Source organism: Carcharhinus amblyrhynchos, chromosome 15 (genome assembly GCF_965287045.1).
Source record: "Carcharhinus amblyrhynchos chromosome 15, sCarAmb.v2.hapA, whole genome shotgun sequence".
In the NCBI taxonomy this organism is placed as follows: domain Eukaryota; kingdom Metazoa; phylum Chordata; class Chondrichthyes; order Carcharhiniformes; family Carcharhinidae; genus Carcharhinus; species Carcharhinus amblyrhynchos.
Genome location: NC_137338.1, coordinates 54,585,147 through 54,603,595, shown reverse-complemented (window position 1 = coordinate 54,603,595; position 18,449 = coordinate 54,585,147). Strand labels below are relative to the sequence as shown.

Sequence of the window (18,449 nt, the reverse complement as noted above, 5' to 3'; positions counted from 1 at the left end):
AAATGTCTTTTGCATTGCTTACTTTTCACTTCCTGTGATGTACTTTATGTTGCAAAGTGAATGTCTCTTTGTGGGATGGTTTTGTAGCTGCAATCAGAGATCATATAATTCCTGCCAGATACATGTTAAAAGTGGATCGATTAGATCAGTTGGTAACAGTGGTTTTACTGTTCTGGCTGAGGCAGACTTGAAACCTGCCTCCTCACCTTGCTCCTGATGGCAGAAGGCAATGGCAAACCACTACTTAAAAAACCTAAAAAGAAAAATAGCTCTGTTTGAAGCATTAACAGATAATGAGATAAGAATCTGTCTTTGGACAGATTTAATACACCATATTATGTGTATTATACACATAATGAAACACACTTCATGGTACTTGTTTCTTTAATTTTTCCAACTTGCATATTTTACGTTATCCACTGAACTTGGTGGATAACTATCAGGTTTCTGATTACAAAATTAGTAGACAGGTAGAAAATTGAAACTGTAGAAAGAAAAACGTTACCTGATCGAGGATAGTCTTTCGTTTTTTTGGGTCACTAACTGAAGTCAACTGCATATCGCCCATTTTCTTCATCTTTTCATCCATATCAATTTTCTGCTCCAGCTTTTTAATTTCGGACTGCAGCAACTTGACAGTGTCTTCTCTGCGATGTTGTCTTGCCACTGCAGCTGCACAGGCAGAATGAATTGCAGTAATCCAGTTTTCCAGCTCTGTCTGGCTGCAGGTCTGCACGTATATAAATTATTAAAACTTAAAAATTTGGAAAAAGGCCTATGAAACAAAATTATATTATTGTGACTGTATTAATGAAAACTGAACCTGCACTTAGAGACAAGATTGCTCATTGAAATCAGCAGACACCAGTTGCAAACTGAGTTGCTGCCTTCTGCAAACATGTCTGTTCAGCAAGTATTAATAATGTTCCAGCAACATTGCTAACTTAGCATGTCACAGAAGGATGGTGAAGCAGCAATTCCAGCAATGCAGACGTAGGTTTTTCCAATTCAGAATGAATGTTGTTTGTGGCTGAGGGAAAAAGAACTACTTTCAAAGTTAATTTTTTCCACAGAAAATTTAAAATGTTGGGGGATCAGCAAGATGGAAATACCAAGTTAAGAATTGTAACGTCTGCAGAAGCAAGCTCTGGCAAAAGCATATACAATTTTAAACAAGGGCAGTAATTAAACATTAGAATTCATGCCTCTTAGAAATCTGAAGCACCAAGAGGCTATAAGCAAGATTCCCCTTGCTTCCCACTACAATAACAGTATTTCATAATACAAATGTGGCTTTGAATGTGATGGCTGTTACTATCCTTTTCAAGTGGCTGTTTGCTTCAAGTGAGCTACCATTGGATTAGAAACATTGAAAAGACAATAATATTATATCTTTTTTAAGTTTATTTTCTTAGTGTCACAAGTAGGCTCACATTAATGAAGTTACTGTGAAAATTCCTTTGGCGCCACACTTCGGCGCCTGTTTGGGCACTGAGGGAGAATTTAGCATAGCCAATGCACCTAACCAGCATGTCTTTTGGACTGTGGGAAGAAACCAGAGCATATGGAGGAAATCACGTAGACATGAAGAGAATGCGCAAACTCCAAACAGACAGCGACTCAAGCAGGGAATCGAATCTGGGTCCCTAGCGCTATAAGGCAGCAGTGCTAACCGCTGTTTATATGAAGATATAAAAGATGTTACAAGTTAATTGAAAGACAAAGACAGCATCCAGCATCAAAACGGGCCAAATTATAAAAGTTTTACTTCATTTATTTGCTCTTTGGGGTTTCAGAGAAATCCTGGATCTGAACGATTTCAAGCACAAGACAGAGTTTTATGATGTCTGGGAGGTTGGGAAGAAAACATGTAGAATTCCCTTCATATAATCTGATTCCATAGCTAAAATAGCCAACGTCACCCAAAGAAGTGACAAAGAGAGAACAAAAGGAAGAGAAAGCAGAGTAGAGATCGACATTGCAAAAAAGAGAAAAGAAAGTCAGAGGCGGAAAAAATGTAGAACGAATGAATGAATGTTTGGAAAACAGTTCATCTCATCCTGTAACCCAATGATGCACATTAGTCATGCAAAGTATACATGTCAGTGAGTTATTTTCCATCAATTACCAGCTGCAGGCAAATGCCCTTTAATTTTGTATCATGATGCTACAAAGAAAACACGTGAAAAAAATTAAATAAAATGTGCAACTTTTGCTCGTGAGAAAGCTATTAAACTGAGCATGCAATGTTACAATTAAATGCCTAATAATGTAATTTTTTAAGGTTTTAACTTGAGATGCATGTCCATAGATACCTGAAGGCAGCAGGACAGGTAGATAAGGTGTTTAAGAAAACATTTGGGGTGCTTGCCTTTGTTAGCCAAGGCATAGCATACAAGGGCAGAGAGGTTATAATGAAGATGAATAAAATGCTTATTAGGCCACTGCTGGAGTGGTGTGTGCAATTCTGGTCACCTCACCATAGGGAGGATGTAATAGCACTTGAGAGAGAGTACAAAGGAGATTCACCAGGATGTTGCCAGGGCTGGAACATTTCAACTATGAAGAGAGGCTAGTAAGGCTGGGGTGGTTTACCTTAAAGTCGGGGGGGGGGGGGGGGGGGGGGGGGGGCGTGGGCAGGTGTGTGTGTGTGTGTGTGTGTGTGTGTGTGTGTGTGTGTGTGCGCGCGCGCGCGCGCGTGCGCCTGTGTATAATCAAGCTGTACAAAATTATGAGGGATATATTTAGGGTAGGTACTTTTTCACTTAGTAGACCGGTCAATAACCAGGGGTGCAGAGTTTTACGGTAAGGGGCATGAAATTTAGAAGGGATTTAAGGAAATTCTTTTTCACTCTAAGCGTGGTGAGAAACTGGAACTGACCACTTGCAAGGGTGATAGAGGCAGGAACCCTCAACATTTAAGAAACATTTAGATAAGCACTTGAAACACCACAGCATACAAAACCACAGGCCAAGTGCGGGAAAATGAGGTTAGAATAGACAAGTGCTTGAAAGCTGGCATAGACACAGTGGGCCAAATGGCCTCTTTTTGTGCTGTAAAACTCAATGACTCTATAATTCGACATTGTTCTGATTAACATTTTGGAGTAAATATAAATCAGATGGAAAACTAAGGAATACGATGTATTTATTTTTGTTAATCATAGTGTCCAATAGTGATCACAGCTAATCTCACAATGGTATCACGCTACAAGAACAAACGACAGTTCTAAGTTAACACCTATAACAGCTTATATTTATATCACACCTTGAATGTAATAAAATGTGTTGAGGTACTACACGTGAGCATTATAAAACAAAATATGACACCCAGCCACATAATGAAATATGAGGTTAGATGACCAAAGCTTGCTTAAATAGAAAGGTTTTAATGACAATCTTAGAAGTAGAAAGCAAGATAGAAAGGTGGAGAGAGGCAAATATGGACTTCCAGGGACCTAGACAATTGAAGACACAGCCACCAATGGGGGAACAATTAAAAGTGGAGACACTCAAGTGGCTGTAATAAGAGGAGCGCAGATATATGAACATATGAATTTGCAGCAGACGTTGGCCTTTCAGCCCTTTAAGTTGCTCCACCATTGATAAGATGATAGCTAATTTGATTGTGACCTCTACTTTCCTATCTGTCCCCTATTATTCTTTAACCTCATCACCAATCAAGAATCTATCTAACTCAGTCATAAAAATATTCAATGGCCCTGCCTTTGATGCTTTCTGGGGAAGATATTTCCACTGACTAACAATGCCCAAAGAAAAATTTACTCATCTTCATCTTAATAAGGAGACCCTTTCTTTTTAAACTGTATCCTCAAGTTCTAGTCTCTTCCACAAATGGAAACATCCTCTCAGTATTCAGTCTGTCAAGTCCTCTCAGGATCTGATATGTTGCAATAAGATTACCTCTCAACTCCAATGGATTCAGACCCAACAATCCAACCTGTCATTAGAAAACAACCTATTCATGCCAAAAATCAGAAATGTGAACCTTCTCTGAACAGTTTCAAATGCAATTATATCCTTTCTGAAATGAGACCAATACTGTGCAAAACTTCTCACTTCTAAATTCCAGTCCCCTTCCAACAAATTCCTCATCACTTTCTGTACCTACTTACTAACTTTCTACGATTCATGTACCAGGTTATCCAGATCCTTCCGCACCACCAAGTTCTGCAACGTCTCCATTGAGTGCTGTGAGGCTGCAGGAGATCAGACAGATAGAGGGGAAAACGGCACACAGGGACTTGAAAACAAGACTGAAAGTTTTAAAATCAAGATGACACTTGACCAAGTGTCAATGGCAGTCAGTAAGCATAGGGATGATAGGTGAATTGGACTTGGTGTCAATTAGGACACAAGTAGCAGAGTTTTGGATGACTTCAAGTTTACAGAGTGTAGAATCCAGGAGGTAGCCAGGAATACATTGGAATAATCAAGTCTAGAAATGACAAAGAAATGGCTGAAAGTTTCAGGATCAGTAAGGAAGCAGTTGGGCAATGTTACATAGCTGGAAACAATAGGGATGGTACAAATGTGTAGTTGGAAATTCACTTCAGGTCAAATATGACTTAAGGTTGTCTTAATAAATAGTTGTCAGGGAGAGGCATGGAGGCGGTGTTGCAAGGACTAAAAACAAGGGCTTCAGTTTTCCAATGGAGAAAATTTCTGCTCATCCGGTATTGGATGTTGGATAAGCAGTCTGATACTTTAGCAACAATGGAGGGGTCAAGGGAGTGAGGTAGACCTAAGTGTTATCAGCATACATGCAAAAATGATAAATGTACTTTGAATGATGCTGGAGAACACTGGCAAGGCACTGAGGGTGGCTGGTGTGGTTAACCATGGCAAAGGCTGTTGTTAGAGCAAGGAGGAGGAGGAATAATTTATCTTTGTCACAGTCACAAAGGATGTCATTTGTGACTCTGATAAAAGCGTTTGGGGACTGCGGCTGGAGAAAATCTGATTGCAAAGATTCCAGGAAAGGAGCTCACAGACTTGGGAAGGCGACAAAACATTGAGGGAAGGTGGAGATTAAAGGGATCATAGTGGGAGCAGAAGTTTGCAAGGGTGGTGGGTCATGGGTTCATTTGAGGAAAGTGGCAATGATAGCAGCTTTAAAGAGGAGGGGAAACCATGAAGAGAGAAAACCATTCACAGTACTACCTAAAATGGGGACCAGAAAGGTCAGCAGTTCAATGGAAATAGAACCCAGGGAGCAGGAGTGAGTTTCATGGACAAATAAGATGGGAGAGGCTAAGAGGGTAGACAGAAAAGAAAGGTGCAATTTTAGAGTTAAGGCATGGGGAATCTTGGCTCAGTGGGCTGATGGAAGGGAGGGACACAGCAGAAGTAGCTGAACAGATGTTCTTGGTCTTAATAACAAAGATGTTGAAGAGGTCTTCTTGTTGGTGAGGCTGGAATTCAGCAGGGTTCAAGCTGACAGTTACAGAACGAAATTCAGGGACATGTGTGAGATTATTCAAGCAATTCTTTTAGAATGGCCATATTCAGGGGTGAACATGTTTATCAGTAGTATTATGTTAAATTAACTTTTGTTTTGAAACACTGTGGAAAATAAGCCCCATGTCTGAGAATTTGTTCTCGTGTTTCAGCTCAAGAATTGTTATGCCGCTAATTGCTGGAAATGAGATCTGGGGCTTTTGTGAACTACAGGACCCACAATGCATCTTGTTGACCAGTAAAATCGAGATTTAAATGTCAAATTTTACAAACACTGAGGAACAAATTACCTGCAAGTTAAACTTCACAGTTTCAACTGTTCCTGGAGGTTGAGTGACTCAGCAGGAACGTGAACCTTGTGATTTAAAATGGTCCTTACATTATTGAATGCTGACCCCAACTTCCTGCAGAAAATTCAATGGGTTTTAAAATCATGTGCAAGTTGATAGCAGGTATTGTTTTTGCAGCATTGATGGTGCAGCGGAACAAATGGGAGTTGATTCTCCCAGCCCGCCGCGCGGAGACATGAACGGAGGGCGTGTAGCGGGATTCCAGCTGGGTGCCACGGCTTCTGCTCATCTCCAATTGCCAGAATACTGGTAGTCCAAGATGCGTGGTGAAGTGTGACCCCGTGAAGAGTGTCCACTATATAAAGGTGGACAGATGAAGAGTAATGGAACAGCCGTATCAATGAAAGATGCAAGTTCTTTGTAATAAAATTTGTTCTGCAATTATACATTTCAAACATAAACTCAGTCTTTAAAATCATTTGTAGTTAACTTAATGAATAATAGAACAGTGGAAAATCCCAAACATTGAAAATCTGAAAATATGTATACTGAAAGTATGTCAACATCTGTTCAAGAGTTTGATGTCACAGGTGAAAAGACTTCTGGTGAAAACATCACTTCCAGATGCAGAAGAATCAGCTCAGTAGTTTTGGCATTTTCTATCAATAATATATTGAAACAGCCTATTTTTAACAAGTAGGTCACTCAACTCAATGAAATAGTGGAGAAGTTGCAAGAGGAAGGTCCTAGGAGGCATTCTGCATGCAATAGCAATTCTTATGGGAATCTACCCAGATAAAGCCACCAAATAATATTCTTTTTTCCAAGATCAGTTACAAAGGTTTCAGAGGTTTCACTGTTTATGCAGTTTTCAATTCACAATGGAACAAGCTCAAAAGTTGGCTCCAGCAGAAATCGGTCATTGTTCTCAGTCCCACAGCTTGCTTAAAATTTTACCTATGAACTACTACTTATTTCAAGTACAAACTTATTCACATTCCTATGAAATATTATTTTGGATCTGTGTGCAATTAGTATGCCAAGGAGAGTAATAGTAATTTAAATTGAAATATAACTTTATGGCTGATATTAAATGATACTTACAGGGCCCCTGGACCCAATTATCACCATTAAAATAGTCATACATGTTTAATTAAGTGGCTAAACCACACAAGAAGCAAGTGATTTTCAATAAATCTCACATTTGATTCCTCAGATTTTCCTGAATATAAAATAGGATTGTCAGGATCTTTTTTTCTATATAAAGCATAATTTTTACAATAATGCCCCAAGCATTGGCTTAATGAATTTATTGCTGCTCTGGGACCATGCTGTGCACAAACAAGTTTCACATTCGCCTCCATAGTGGTGACCACACTTTATAATTAATTGGCTGTAAAAAGCTTTGGGATCACCCATGATTTGTTTACAACTTGATAATTAGGAATGTTTCCGAGTGGCAATGAGTCAGTGGCCCTGATATTTACTGCGGCAGGATTTTGAATCATCAGGAAGGAGCCATGATCAAGAAACTTGGAAAGATGGGTTTCCCTGAATGGCATACATCTTACTTTCTTTCGAAACCCAGAACAGAGATCAAGTGTTGGTGATTTGGTGGGAATCAGAAACAAATTGTGGAAGCATTTGGGTTTATTTCTTTTTACAGGTTTGCTGATTTGGCCAGGAAGAAACAGTCTTGCTCCTCTCAGTCCAGGAGCAAGTACTTTGATGACTGATCACGTATTTCCTGTTTGCTTTTATCTGCTGGGTTTCTCTTGGCTGGGAAACCTGTCTGACATGGTTAAAAGTAAAAACACTCAAATTAAACTTCTTTAAAAGTTTTCTATACAGCTTCTGACAGCAGATTGATTTTCCACCTCTCGACCTGCCTTTGTTAAAACTAGACATGAGCAGATTTGAGCCTAGTTCAGTTCATGTTTTGGATTTTTTTTACTTCTGAGCCTCCCAAATGTCACAAACCTACCCATTTGGGGGCCAAAATTTACCCGTTGTGCCATAATGCAACTAATCAACAAGTTGATGTTGTTATGCCTATTAAAGAAGAAAGAATTACATTTATGTAGCATCCCTCATGACCACCAAACATCACAATTTCCAGTCAATGGATTATTTTTGAGCTGTAATGATTGTTATTATTTTGGCCTCTTTGGAGATCAAGAATTTCTAAAAAGATATTTAAATTCCCAGTGATCAACTTGAACCAAACAAGATTTCAAGTTTAAGACCTTTACTGTAACAAATAAACAAAACTTAGCAAACATCTGATACACTAAAAATATCCTCCCCTTTAACATTAAACACAGCCAAAAACCCTGCACCACAGATAAATGAAACATCCCACTCTCTGCAGAATAAAAGTTTTCACAAGAATCAGGCCAAAATCACTCCAGCCTCCAATGAGTCCGCTTCTCACCATTTTGCGAAAATCAAAATGTCAAGTGACCTCCAAAAGGCACCGCTCTCAGTTTTCAGAGTTTGCACACCAACTATCAGCTGGAAGGCCCACATCAGCACTTCCCATTTCCTCCCTGCAAATCCTCATATTCCTTAGAATGCCATGGAATACATCTCTTCGACCAGTCACTACCTTCTGTCCGGCATCCTGTTTAGTAATTCACAGAAATGTAGCATAGTCCTCACTGCTAACCACACAAACTGCATTCTTTATCTCTCTATGAGGCTTCCCGCACTCTCTCCTCTTCTGTCCAAAACCTCAGGATTTTCCAGTCATGCTCTCCCAAAACCAGAAAATCCCACCAGAGGTCAACGGACCTTTGCATGGTCTTCGTTCCACCCACTGTGATTCCTGTGGTGGGTGGGACAGGAATATTTCGCACAAAAAGTCTGCCAGTCAGCCCCAGCTGTTCTTGTCTTTGCTTCAGGTATTGCATTCATGATATAATGTAGGAAATGCAGCCGCCAATTTGGGCACAGTGACCTCCCACAAACAGAAATGTGATAACGATAATCTGTTTTTGTGGTGTTGTTTGGTAGATAAATATTGGCCAATACACGGGGAGTAACTCCCCTGATCGTGCTTAAAATGGTGCCTTGGGACTTTTTCCATCCACCTGAGAGACAGACAAGGCCTCATTCAATGCCCCATCTGAAAGATGGCAGCTCTGACTGCACTGAAATATCAGCCTTGATTTTTGTGCCCAAATCCTAGAATAGGACTTGAACCAAGTACCTCTCAGAGTTATGAATGTTAGCAACTGAGTCGCAGTTGATCCATATGACAAAATCATGTTCATAATGAGCCCCAATCAGCTGCAACTTGACTCAAGGGTCAGATGTTGGGCAAACACAGTTCAACTTTTACAATGTAAGTTCTATCACTTAAAAGGGCAGTTGGATCCTAACAATGTGGGCAGGCAACTGATAATGATGCATTTCAACCTAAAACAAGTGTACATTATTCATTTTATGGGATTTTTTTTTTACCATGGCATGGTGAATGAACTGAAAACCTATTCATCACTCAAGGCTTCCTAGAATTCTATGAAATGCTTGTAGTCTAAAGATTAATAAAAACAAATTCAAAAATACATTTAAGCAATCATTGCATTTCAGCCCAGAGTCTTTTTACAGTTATGAAGGAAGGACAACCCAATTCAACCTGAAATCAGTCAAACCATTCTGCATTAAAACATACAATTTGTTTTTCAGTAACGTGTGCAAAATAACAATCTTCTTACACTAGTTCATGCAATTGAAACATACTGTTTACTGCAATTGTACAATTGCTTGAGACAGTAATAATAATACATTAGCAATTAATCAACATATAAAATGAGAAGTACCAGAAAAACAAACCTGAAATAAGAAAGCATCCCCAAGGGAATTGCTGAGACAAAATACATAATCTTTCTTTGGATGTTCAGGGACCGCCTGAACAATGCTATTTTCAATCCAAACCATGTGCTTTGATACACTATTCTGGTCCACTCCTGATCTCCCATCTCCATCATAAAAAAATAAGGTACAGCCTAAAGTTGAGAAAGGCAAATAATATTCTGAATGAAATTCAATTTACATCAACTTCTTTGTAACATTCTAAATTAAATGACAAATTCATGAGCATTTATAAGAGCTTTGTACTTTTTAAGAAAATAAACTTAGGGCTGTCAAGTATTTATGTATTTTTCCTGGTCAATTTATATCCTCTTATGAAGATGGGAATTCCTTGTTGGAATACCTTCCAGTACCTCATCCAAATTATCATTATTCAGGCATCAGCTTCCATGATAAATAGCAGTAGAATTTTACTAGGTGAGATAATGCAGATAAACTAGGAAGATTGTGTCAAGCTTATCAAAAGATGTACATTCCATAAGGGGTCACTGCATGGGAATTAGGAACCTGAACTCTAGCTGATTTTGCCCACAGCCTACAGGCAACAAATCTAACTGAGTTCATGAGACCTCTGCCCGCACATGGTGTGTGATTCTTCCAAAGCAAAAAAGTGCATGATTGAAGTCCCAGCAATGGGTGGGCATCTGGAACTTATTGGAAAACCTGTGCCTGATATTTTAACTACATGCCCAACCTGTCCCTAATGGGTAGAGGGAGTTTAAACCTTATATAAATCAAGAAGTTGTTAAATGCCTCAGTTGAGATCAGCTTAGTTGCGGTATTCAACTTCTTGATTTATACAAGGTTTAAACTCCCTCTACCCATTAGGGACAGGTTGAGCATGTGGTTAAAATATCAGGCACAGGTTTTCCAATAAGTTCCAGACGCCTACCCATTGCTGGGACTTCAATCATGCACTTTTTGCGCTTTGGAAGAGTCACACACCATGTGCGGGCAGAAATCTCATGAACATATTAAATCAGGGTCCAACAATGCAATTTTTACTTAAATTTCATTTCAGGTAAAAATTAGAGAAGTAACAGTGAGTGATCCAGCCAGATCAATCTAATAGGACCAATGTCTGAGGCACCGAAGCTGTAGCCTAGATTTTAACTCTTCTTATCCTGTTCCTGCATGCCGCCCAGGTTTTACAGATGCATCTGGCACTGACCACAACATCTAAACACTAATGAGACACCCATGCTACTGAAAACCTGGTCATTAAATCAGCAGCATGCAAGAATGGATTGGGAAAAGAGAAGAAAGTGCACAGCTTTATTCTAGCTACCTATCCATACCACTGGAGTACTTAAAGGATGTTCACCTGAACACAGGATCTATTTACTATTTGTTTTGCGAGTAAGTTTTCTAAATAAGTTCTTTCTCAGTTTTATGACCTATTATCCTTAGTAAACCCTCTACTTGGCCTGGTCTTATTACTGCTAGTTTACACTGGATGGAAGAAATACTGAAAACGTGGGCAGCATCGGCAATCAACACCAGCTGTAACTGCGCCCATCAAAAGACAGCAGAGGGAACAGTGCACCTCTTTACCCAGCATCCATATTCCAAATGTCTCTTGTCTGGGTTTTTTGGAATATCAGTGACTCAGAAGGCCATTCATCCTCAAGTCACTTTTCTCAGACCTCTGCTACCACTTATAAAAGGATCTGTTGTCTACTGAATTAAGGGAGGACATTTTGTTAGTGATTGTTAAAGTTGCCACAGTCTTTCTGAGCTGCTGTTGGCTTTCAGTCTGCTACAACTGCTATGTTATCAGTTGCATCTGTGAGTGCAGCACACAGATGTGTAAAAGATGTTATAAAATTCCTGTTTATCGTGGCTCAGTGGTACATCACCCTCTCTACCGATCTCAATGGTTAGCAGGGATTTACCTCAGCTGCTAAATGGTTTCTCTGATCAAGCTTGGTAGGGCCTGGCCAAAGACTGATGCATTTCAGCTGCTTCTGGTACAATGTGGCCTTGCTAACTTGTCAGCACCAAACAAGCTGAACTTCTGAAAAAGGGCAACAATTGCACATCCTCACACTATTGCCACTCCCATAACACTGGAGACCATCATTTTTCCACTCTCTGGAAGAACAGGCTACAGCCGATGACTAACCATTTGAAAATCCTTATCTAATTGCTTCACCAGTCAACAGTGCCTCTAACATAGTAGAATGTCTTAAAGTGGAATCCAGAACCTGCACTTAAACTTCTACAAACTTTGTAAAGACTGGTGACATTGACTATTTTAGTTAGGACCTGTTGCAGCAGCCTGCAAGATAAACATGCTCTCCAGTGTGCTGATGTCATTCAAGATGACATCACGAAGGCTGGTAGCAGAATTTTCCAGACTCTCGGCTGCAACTCATTGGCATGCCTTCCATCTAGTGAGAGAAGGGTGCCTGGTGCTCGGGTCCGGGATGTCGCATCTGGGCTGCAGAGGAACCTGGAGTGGGAGGGTGAGAATCCGGTCGTTGTGACACATGTGGGTGCCAACGACGTAGGCAAAATGCGAACGGAGGATCTGGGGAGGGAGTATGAAAAGCTGGGAATGGAATTAAAGAGTAGAACCGACAAGGTGGTTATCTCTGGGCTACTGCCTGAACCGAGTGCAGACGGGCGTAAGGTTGATAAGATTAAGGAAGTGAATGGGTGGCTCAGGGATTGGTGTGGGAGGAACGGGTTTGAATTTATGGGGCATTGGCATCAGTATTGGGGTAGGTGGGACCTGTTCAGACAGGATGGGGTTGGCCTGAACCGTGCTGGGACCAGAGTCCTGGCGAATCGTGTAAATAGGACTGTAGACAGGGCTTTAAACTAATTGGGGGGGGTGGGGGGGGAAACGACATTACAGGGGCTAAAGTTAAGGAGACGGTACAGGTAAGGGAAGAGGCCGAGGATGTCCCAGTAATAAAGGGAGTAGGGGGTGTGAGTATGGTTGGTGGTGTTCTGGCAAATAGGGTCCAGGTGAAGGCTGGGATGAAGGCACTTTATCTGAATGCACGAAGCATTCGGAATAAAGTGGATGAGCTGGTGGCGCAGATCAGCACAAATGGATATGATCTGGCGGCCATTACAGAGACTTGGCTGCAAGGTGACAGGGACTGGGAGCTGAATGTCCAGGGGTATCAAGTGTTTAGGAAGGATAGGCGAGAGGAAAAAGGGGGGGCGTAGCTCTGCTGATTAAGCATGGCATCAGGGTGGTAGCAAGGGATGATATAGGAACCTAAGAGCAGAACGTGGAATCGTTGTGGGTGGAGATTAGGAACAGCAAAGGAAGGAAGACACTGGTGGGTGTCGTCTATGGGCCCCCGAATAATGATCTGGAGGTGGGGCGGGCTGTTAACGCGCAAATAAGTGCGGCGTGCAGGAATGGAACGGCCGTAGTTATGGGGGATTTCAATCTGCATATTGATTGGTCGACCCATGTTGGACGAGGTGGGCTCGAGGAGGAGTTCTTGGAATGCTGCCGGGATAGTTTCCTTGAACAGTGTGTGTCGGAGCCGACGAGGGAGCGAGCTATCTTGGATCTGGTGTTATGTAATGAGGCGGGTAGAATTAGGGACCTTGCGGTGAAGGATCCTCTTGGGGAGAGTGATCATTGTATGGTGGAGTTTCTGGTGCAGATGGAGGAGGAGAAAGTGGGTTCCCGGACACGCGTCCTTTGTTTGAACAGAGGGGAGTACGGTAGGATGAAAGAAGAATTGGCGAATGTTGACTGGGGGAGCGCATTGCAAGGTAGGTCTGCTGAGGAGCAGTGGAGGATCTTTAAGGAAATCTTTCTTGGTGCTCAGCAGAAATTTATTCCGATGGTTAAAAAGGACCATAGGAGGAGAGGTAATAAGCCGTGGATAACGAAGGAGGTGAAGGAAAGTGTTAAATTAAAAGCGGAGGCGTTTAGAGTAGCTAAGAGTAGTGGGCGAGAAGAGGATTGGGAGAGGTTTAAATGTCAACAAAGATTGACAAAGAAGTTGATAAAGAAGGGTAGGAGAAACTATGAAGCTGGGCTAGCGCTTAATATAAAAAAGGATAGCAAGAGTTTTTATAAATATATAAAAAGGAAGAGGCTGGCTAGGGTGAACGTTGGACCCTTAGAGGATGAGAAGGGGAACTTAGTGGTAGGGGATGGGGAAATGGCTGAGGTCTTGAATAACTTTTTTGTTTCGATCTTCACGGAGGAAGACGTGAATAATTTGCCGGGTGTTAGCGATGGAAAGATGGTAGGACTGGAGGGTCTTGATGACATTATTGTTACTAGAGAGGTGGTGCTCGACAGACTGGAGGGACTGATTGTGGACAAATCACCAGGACCGGATGGAATGCATCCGAGGGTTCTGAAAGAAATGGCGGAGGTGATAGTGGATGCCTTGGTGGTTATTTTCCAAACGTCGCTGGATTCCGGGGAAGTGCCGGAAGATTGGAAAGCGGCTAATGTTACGCCGTTGTTTAAGAAGGGTGCCAGGCAAAAGGCAGGGAATTATAGGCCAGTTAGTTTAACGTCTGTTGCAGGTAAAATGTTAGAATCCATCATCAAGGAGGAAATAGCGAGGCATCTTGAGAAGAATTGCTTGATAGAGCAGACGCAGCACGGTTTCGTTAAGGGGAAGTCATGTCTGACAAATTTATTGGAGTTCTATGAGGATGTGTCTAGGGCGGTGGATACAGGAGAGCCGGTGGATGTGGTCTTTCTTGATTTTCAGAAGGTACCTCACAAGAGGTTATTGCAGAAGGTAAGGGGGCATTGAGTTGGGGGTAGGGTGTTAGCGTGGATAGAGGATTGGTTATCAAATAGGAGGCAGAGAGTGGGGGTTAATGGGTGCTATTCGGATTGATGGTTGGTGACTAGTGGAGTGCCCCAGGGGTCGGTGCTGGGGCCTCAGCTATTTACCATTTATATAGATGATCTGGAGGAGGGAACCGAGTGTATGGTGTCGAAATTTGCTGATGACACCAAGATTGGTGGAACGGCAAATTGCGCGGAGGGTATGGAGAGTCTGCAGAAGGATCTAGATAGGCTGGGCGAATGGGCCAGAAAATGGCAAATGGAATTCAATGTTGGCAAGCGCGAGGTGGTCCACTTTGGTAGGAAGAATGGTAGGAAGGACTATTACTTACGGGGCGAAAAACTGCAGCAGGCGAAGGTGCAGAGGGACCTCGGGGTCCTTGTGCATGGGTCGCAAACACCCAGCCTGCAGGTGCAGCAGGTAGTCAGGAAGGCTAATGGGATGCTGGCCTTCATAGTGAGGGGGATTGAATATAAAAGTAGGGAGGTCTTGCTGCAGCTGTATAGGGCATTGATGAGGCTGCAGCTGGAGTACTGTGTGCAGTTTTGGTCACCATGCTTACGCAGGGATATTTTGGCCTTGGAGGGAGTGCAGAGGAGGTTTACTAGGCTGATACCGGAGTTGAGGGGCTTGAGCTATGAGGAGAGGCTGAATAAACTAGGCTTGTACTCGTTAAGAGTTTAGAAGAATGAGGGGAGATCTCATTGAGACATATAAGATGATGAATGGGATGGATAGGATAGAGGTGGAGAGGCTCTTCCCGCTCAGAAAGGACAGTAGGACTAGGGGGCACAGCCTCAAGATAAGAGGGGGCAGTTTAGAACGGAGTTGAGGAGGAACTTCTTCACTCAAAGGGTGGTGAATCTCTGGAATTCTCTGCCCGTTGAGGTGGTGGAGGCTGCCCCGCTAAATATTTTTAAGGCGCAGGTTGGTGGGTTTTTGATAAGCGAGGGGATTAAGGGTTATGGGGAGTGGGCGGGAATGTGGAACTGAGACACGACAGATCAGCCATGATCTTATTGAATGGCGGGGCAGGCTCGAAGGGCTGGATGGCCTACTCCTGCTCCTATTTCTTATGTTCTTATGTTTTTATGAGCCGGTAGTGTTCTTTTCACAGCTGAACCCATGAAGTCTGCCTCTTTGCAGGACTCAGAGATAGGAGAGAACCTTCTTTTCAGTGAGCTATCTTCTGAGCTGTTCCGCAATGCAAAACCATTCCTTCTCACTGATTGTTTCTCCGCCTGTTGACCCTTCTGTCTCACTACCTAAGACATATTGTCAGGTGCCACTGACAGCACCTGATAGGCTCCCTGTTATCTCTACCCTCTGTTAGTAGCCTCCTTCTGGGTAGGCGTGAAATCCAATGCTGTTGCAATGTTCCAATGACTGCAGCTGCAAGAGGTTCCAAATTCTAAATACTCAGAGATAGCAGAAGATGTCAAAAGTTGTTTCATCAGGCCACAAAATTCCCAACTTTGCAGCAGAAATCCTTTTGATGAAATAAGAAAAAAGGAAAAGCCTGCACGGAGGAAGGAAATTCACAAAGTTGACAATAAAAAGAACATGTACAACTACAGACAAACTTGACAAAATCGTCATCACTCTATCGACTCATCTTATCTAATATTGTTGATGAGCCTTGCCCATTGGGAAAGAGATAATTAAACTACTCTGTGAAAGGTACGTTACCTTGTTAATATAATGCTTCAATTGACTTGCATGACAAAGGTGCTATCAACTGTTGTACCAGTGTGAACCTATTGGCTAAATGGTCTGTACCTGTGCTATAAATATTATGCAAGTAGAGCTCGAGTACCTGACAATGACTGATTGTGCTAAATGGTCATTGGTAGTATAGTGGTTCAGTTTGATATAGGCGCCAGATCTGTTACTGGCATAACAGCATTCCAGGGGAAATACAGTTTTCTGCTGCAGTGGCACCTTCACAAGTTCAGATCAGTTCTAGGTTGACATAAATGATAAAGTGGATATGCGGGTTAATGTCAAATGGCACCTATGCTGCCATACCACCAAAGAATATCATATTCTAAAGAGTTTCCTGATGAACCTCATCATCTCCTTCTCAAAATGGTACCTGGGAAAAGGCATAATTAAAGGTGAAGCAATGATTTAAGGATACAGAAATGCCAAAATCAAAGTTTCAACTTCTTCAACAAGAATCCAACTGTTCTCGAATTTGAACTTTAGACAGTATCATGCTATGGGCTTTCACAGTAATGATTTCATTCAGCAAAAGAAAATTTTATAGTGACCACCAGCCATCACTTCCAGATTGCCAACATCTCTAGCAACCTGCAATAGCACTTTCCTAAAGGCACTCTTTTATGGGGGAGGAAAGTTACGTTGGATAAAAGCAAAATACTGCAGCTGCTGAATCCTGAAACAGTTCTGACAAAGCCACATCCTGACTCAAAACATTGGCTCCATTCTCTGTCCACAGATGCTGTCAGACCTGCTGAGTTTCTTCAGCATTTTCTGTTTAAGTTATGGTGGATGTTGTATACGTTTTTTGCCATTTGCAGGGTGAGAGCAGATGTTAGCCAGGAGCTATAGGATCCAAGAATGAGGATGGCGGATAATTGTAAAACCATTCGAGATAAGCAGACATTTTGTGCCAAACTTTTTTTCTCCATTACATTTCCCACGATTTTCCATCTATATTACATCCAAAAATAGGTGCAAGGCTGAGGATAATATAACCTAGAATACAGTATAATTTAAGTTGATTTCTTTTTAAAGAATGCTGTATGTTAGAATGAAGCAAAACTGGTGATACCAAAGCTGATACCAAAATATTTCCAACCATAAATAGCACATGTAGCAAGCAGCATTTTAATCCATTTCATAGTTAAAGGTTCAGACAATGAGTTTTCTGAAACAAAATAGAGATTAAAATGTACCTTTTAATGATACCCAATAATATTTCCATTTTCTTCGTGTAGCCAATTCCACTTTTTTATTTTTCTTGTGGACTAAAAAGTTCTTCACAGCAAGTGAGCCTGCTTTTCGAACAGTCCCTTGGTCCGTAGATTGGCTATCTGACTGTCCTGGGGAGCTGAGGGTACCGCTGCTTTGTTCATCGCTCAAAGCTGACTCTGCTTCTTCTGGATTTTCTGTGTTGATAGCATTTGACTCCAACGTGCATCTAAAATTTTCATACACCCCTTGCCGAAGTGCATCTCCTGCTGCGCCAAGTTCACTACAAATTAACCCACGATTAAAAGTGGGCGGATGGCATGTTGAACTGGTAATATTGGAATAACGGGATAGATGATCATTATCTGTCGTCGCACCATCAATACCACTGTCTGCACATTCACTTCCATCTCCTGTAGTAACATCCTGCATAGAAACACACATTAATTTGCAACTACAGCTGATCAGATGATTTTCCAATTGTTAGAGATACTAAACAATAATAATCCATATACAACTTGTGGCAATTACAAGTTCAATGATATTTATTTACTCTTTCACTTCTTTACACTGTTTGAAAATTATTTCAGCAGAGTCTATTCTCAAGCCTATTATGACAAAATTTTGATTCTTTCTTGAACACATTAATTTGAATACTATTTACAAAACCTATCCCTCCTCAATTACTTTAATTATTACTTTAATTATTCCCATTCATCTTCCCAGGCTATGCAGCAGGGAAACAAAATAGTCAGGTCATCTATATCTTCGAGAGATGTGTCAGTAATATCTGGAGACATCTCTCCTTCAAATACAAACCTGCTCAACATAAACTCTAAAGTAAGAGTAGAAGTAGGCCTCTCAGCACATCACACATGCTCATGGCTGATCTGATTGTCACCTCAGGTTCATATTGTGACAAAAGAGAGTGCCAAAAGAGAAAGGGAGTCAAGATGGAGGAAATGGTCTGAAATGGATACAAGCCCAGCCTGTCCAACCTTTTCACATAAGACAACCTGCCCATTCCTGCTACTGGTCTAGTAAACCTGCTTCCAACACATTCACTTCCTTC

The 18,449-nt window shown here is 41.5% G+C and overlaps 1 protein-coding gene across 8 annotated transcripts in view; it reads right to left on the bottom strand.

Moving 5' to 3' along the window:
• Positions 1 to 18,449, bottom strand: part of LOC145353309 (rho guanine nucleotide exchange factor TIAM1-like) — a 324,742-nt gene that overhangs the window by 156,710 nt on the left and 149,583 nt on the right. For all 8 annotated transcript variants that reach the window (XM_080203944.1, XM_080203943.1, XM_080203950.1 and 5 more), the window contains 3 exons: positions 17,362 to 17,803; positions 9,609 to 9,781; positions 506 to 730 (listed from right to left, as the gene is read on the bottom strand). In XM_080203944.1, the coding sequence (XP_080060070.1) occupies positions 506 to 730; positions 9,609 to 9,781; positions 17,362 to 17,803 (840 nt within the window). The remainder of the gene's footprint in view (positions 1 to 505; positions 731 to 9,608; positions 9,782 to 17,361; positions 17,804 to 18,449) is intronic.